At 66.4% G+C, this 3,077-nt stretch overlaps 2 protein-coding genes across 2 annotated transcripts in view; both read left to right on the top strand.

Moving 5' to 3' along the window:
• Positions 1 to 1,064: 1,064 nt before the first annotated feature.
• On the top strand, positions 1,065 to 2,349 carry EMIHUDRAFT_246859 (hypothetical protein; the record flags this gene model as incomplete). The annotated part of the gene is made up of 2 exons (XM_005765768.1): positions 1,065 to 2,218; positions 2,304 to 2,349. 2 exons carry the CDS (start codon positions 1,065 to 1,067, stop codon positions 2,347 to 2,349), a joined length of 1,200 nt encoding a protein of 399 aa, XP_005765825.1.
• Positions 2,350 to 2,399: 50 nt separating this feature from the next.
• Positions 2,400 to 3,077, top strand: part of EMIHUDRAFT_246860 (hypothetical protein) — a gene marked incomplete at both ends in the record, with an annotated part of 1,706 nt that continues 1,028 nt past the window's right edge. The window contains one exon of the mRNA XM_005765769.1: positions 2,400 to 3,062. Within this exon, the coding sequence (XP_005765826.1) occupies positions 2,400 to 3,062 (663 nt within the window). The remainder of the gene's footprint in view (positions 3,063 to 3,077) is intronic.

A 3,077-nucleotide genomic window follows, 5' to 3' on the forward strand; every position in this document is an offset into this window, starting at 1 on the left:
CGCATAGAGCAGCGCCCGACATGCGCATGGGTCAAGCTGAGGAGCACAGTTCTAACCAGGCCGCGAGAAGAGACGCGCCGCCGCATTTTTGGTGAGTGTGCGTCACATCTCATCTAGATTCATCTCGACACGATCGCCACGCCTTCTAACGTCGTGTCCAGTCAGTATTATGGGAGGATCCTTTTTTGCTACCAACATGATTTATCTTTTCACCCGCCGTGTGGTCCCGTGAGCAGCGCGCGACGCCACGGCGCTCGGGGCTCGGCCTGCTGAGAGAAGACCTTCCCGGACGGCAGTGTGACAATTACCCGACTGTTGCTCCGAGAAAACTGCGCCTCCTCCACAGTCGCCCAGATTCGCCTCTCGCTCTCCGCTCCTGCGCTCTCGCGGCGCGCAGAGTTCGTATCGCCGGTGCCGGTGCGCGAGCAGGCTAAAAAGGAGGGCATGCCGACTGGCTCCTGGCTGCTAGATAGCCGAAGCCGTGCCACCATTGATTGAGCATTGTGCCACAGCTCAGGTCGCCTCAGGAGGTCGTCTCGACACGGCGCCGCGCAGAACTGCTCACTCCATCGTCATGAAGAGCGGCATAGGTCCATAGGTAGGTGTACTGGGTATTTTGAGAATTTAGACAAGACAACTCTCTCTCACAGCACACGTATTTTGAGAAGAAAATCCGTCTGCTCACACCCCTATGCAGATCTTGGCACCGTGGAGTGCTGGGGGGGGCGACAGGGAGGATATGGCCTTGAGTTATGTGTAAGCCGACTCAGGGTGTGTGGCAGCCCGCTGGCTGTGTGTCTTGTGAGCTTGTTTGTGTCTGTGTGTCGCTCGTGCGTGTCGTCATCATCTGTCCAGCGTCCACCCATACCGCGTTGGTGTCCAGTCCGAGCCTGGCTGTTCTTCACCTTTCTACCTATGTATGTTGGTAGTGGTGCGATTGTGCGTCAGGCGAAAGGCGAGCGCCGGCGGAAGGTGGCACGCCGAGCGTGTCAGCTAAGGGAGGCGATTGCGCGTCAGGCAAAAGTTGTTGATGGCCGACGACGTCGCCTTCGCTTCGGCTTGCGATGCCGAATCCGCTCCTGTTCGTCGGCAAGGGCGCGGCACTGACGGCGGCGGCCCGAGCGGCTGACAAGGCGAACGAAGGCGGCGGAGCATTCCAGCGGCTGGGCGAGGGCCGCGTCGCGGCAATCCGGCTCGCGTGGCCGGCGGAGGCGCTGCACACCGTGCCGCACGAGAGGCGGGCGGCGGCGGGCGACGCGGACGACCCGTTCGCGCACGGCCGTCCGATCACCAAGAGGGCGAGGCGCGCGGCGGGCGAGCTGCGCGCCGTGCAGCACCAGGAACGTGCGGAGGCGCCCAGAGAGGCGGAGCTGGCGGCGGCAGAGGAGCGGACGGCGGAGCAGGCGGCGCTGCTGGCGCCTCTCGCGGCGACGGACACCACGGCGCGCCTGGCGAAGCGGAGGCGGAGCGCCCTCGTGGCGGCGGTGCTGCATCAACCCATTGCGGAGCCGGCGGGCCGGGCGGCTCAGATGCTCGCGCCGCTCGGCGAGCACTTGAAGAGGCAGTGCGACGAGGTGGCGAAGCGGTGGGACGACTTCCAGACGGAGATGGAGCGGCTTGACGAAGACGGCGGCGATGCGGACATGCGCTCCAACTTTGCGAACGGGATGCGGGACGGGTATCCGTGCCAGCAGCTCACCCTCGTGTTTCTGCAGTATCTGCTGACGAGCCGCATCCGACAGTCGCACGCGTCGCGGCGGCAGGGGTGTGAGCTCGTCGGGCGGGGGGCGAAGACGGTGGGAGTGCAGTTCAACATCATGCGGAGCCACGTGTGGCCGATCCTCTTCGGCGAAAAGGGCTTCCCGGCGGGACAGGAGGCGATGGCGTACTGGCGACCCATCCGCGACCATTTCTCGAGCCTCGTGGGAGGAGGGAGAGGGAGCGGCGGGGTCGAGCAGCTCGCCGTCGTCGCGCAGGCGGCGGCCAGCGTGTTGCAGGTGGCGGTGGGCGCGAACGCGACCACCGCGGCGGCGGCTGGCGACGCGGCGAGCCAGGCCGTGCAGCTGGCCATGAGGGCAGCGACTGCGCCGAGCTTGACGCGACAGCACTTGGGCCAGACCGGCCAGTACATCTTGCAGGACGCCCTGCTCAGCGAGTGGGTCGAGGTGAACGAGGCGTTCGTGCTCAACGCGTACGTCACCCTGGCGCGGCAGACCGGGTGTCGGCCCGGGATGGTGGCTGTTAACCTACTATGCAGATGATTCGGTTCACCCTTGGGTACCCCGCCCCAGCTCGCTGCCCAGGAACGACGGCAAGAAACCCAAGGGTGAAATGATTCGGCAGATGTAACGCATCATCCACTTCCCGCGTCCCGGCGCGTTGCGCACGCCCCCGCCAACATGGCGGTCGCCGCGCAGCGTTTGCCGGCCGATTTCTCGGACTCGGGCGCGGTGCATTCGCTGGCCTCCGACTGGAGGTCGGAGCGACCGACGGCCAGCGTCGCCTGCGCCACTGATCCCATCGAGGTGGCGCACGCAAAGACGCAGGCGCCAAGGGTGAGGGAGGGGGCGTCGCAGACAGAGGATGCAGAGGAGTGTGGGGCGGTGCGACTGGCGCGCGACTACTACGTTGAGTCGGCCGAGCTCAACGCATTCCTCGCACGCAGCACGCCCGAGCTGGAGGAGGCGCTGCACCGCAACCTCGGCACGACCGCATTCGACAACCATGACGTCAGCTGGGAGGACGAGCGCGACGTGGCCACGTGCCTGCACTCGCTGCGGCACCGCGCCGCCCTACCGCCGAACACGCCCGCCTCCGTCCTCGAGTCGTGCACCGCCGTCTCATGGAACGCCACCGGCAGCGTGGTCGCCGCCGCCTACGGCCCGCTCGACCGGAACGACTGGGAGAGCAGCGAGTCCGTGCTCTGCACGTGGTCGGTGATGCGGCGGCAGCTGGACCCGAGCAGGGCGGACCACACGCTGCAGCTTCCCTGCTGCCTCGTCTCCCTCGCCTTCACCGCGTCGAGCCCGACCTCCTCGCCGGCGGGCGGCTTCAACGGCGACGTCATGCTCTTCCGG

This window comes from Emiliania huxleyi (assembly GCF_000372725.1).
Source record: "Emiliania huxleyi CCMP1516 unplaced genomic scaffold EMIHUscaffold_533, whole genome shotgun sequence".
In the NCBI taxonomy this organism is placed as follows: domain Eukaryota; phylum Haptophyta; order Isochrysidales; family Noelaerhabdaceae; genus Emiliania; species Emiliania huxleyi.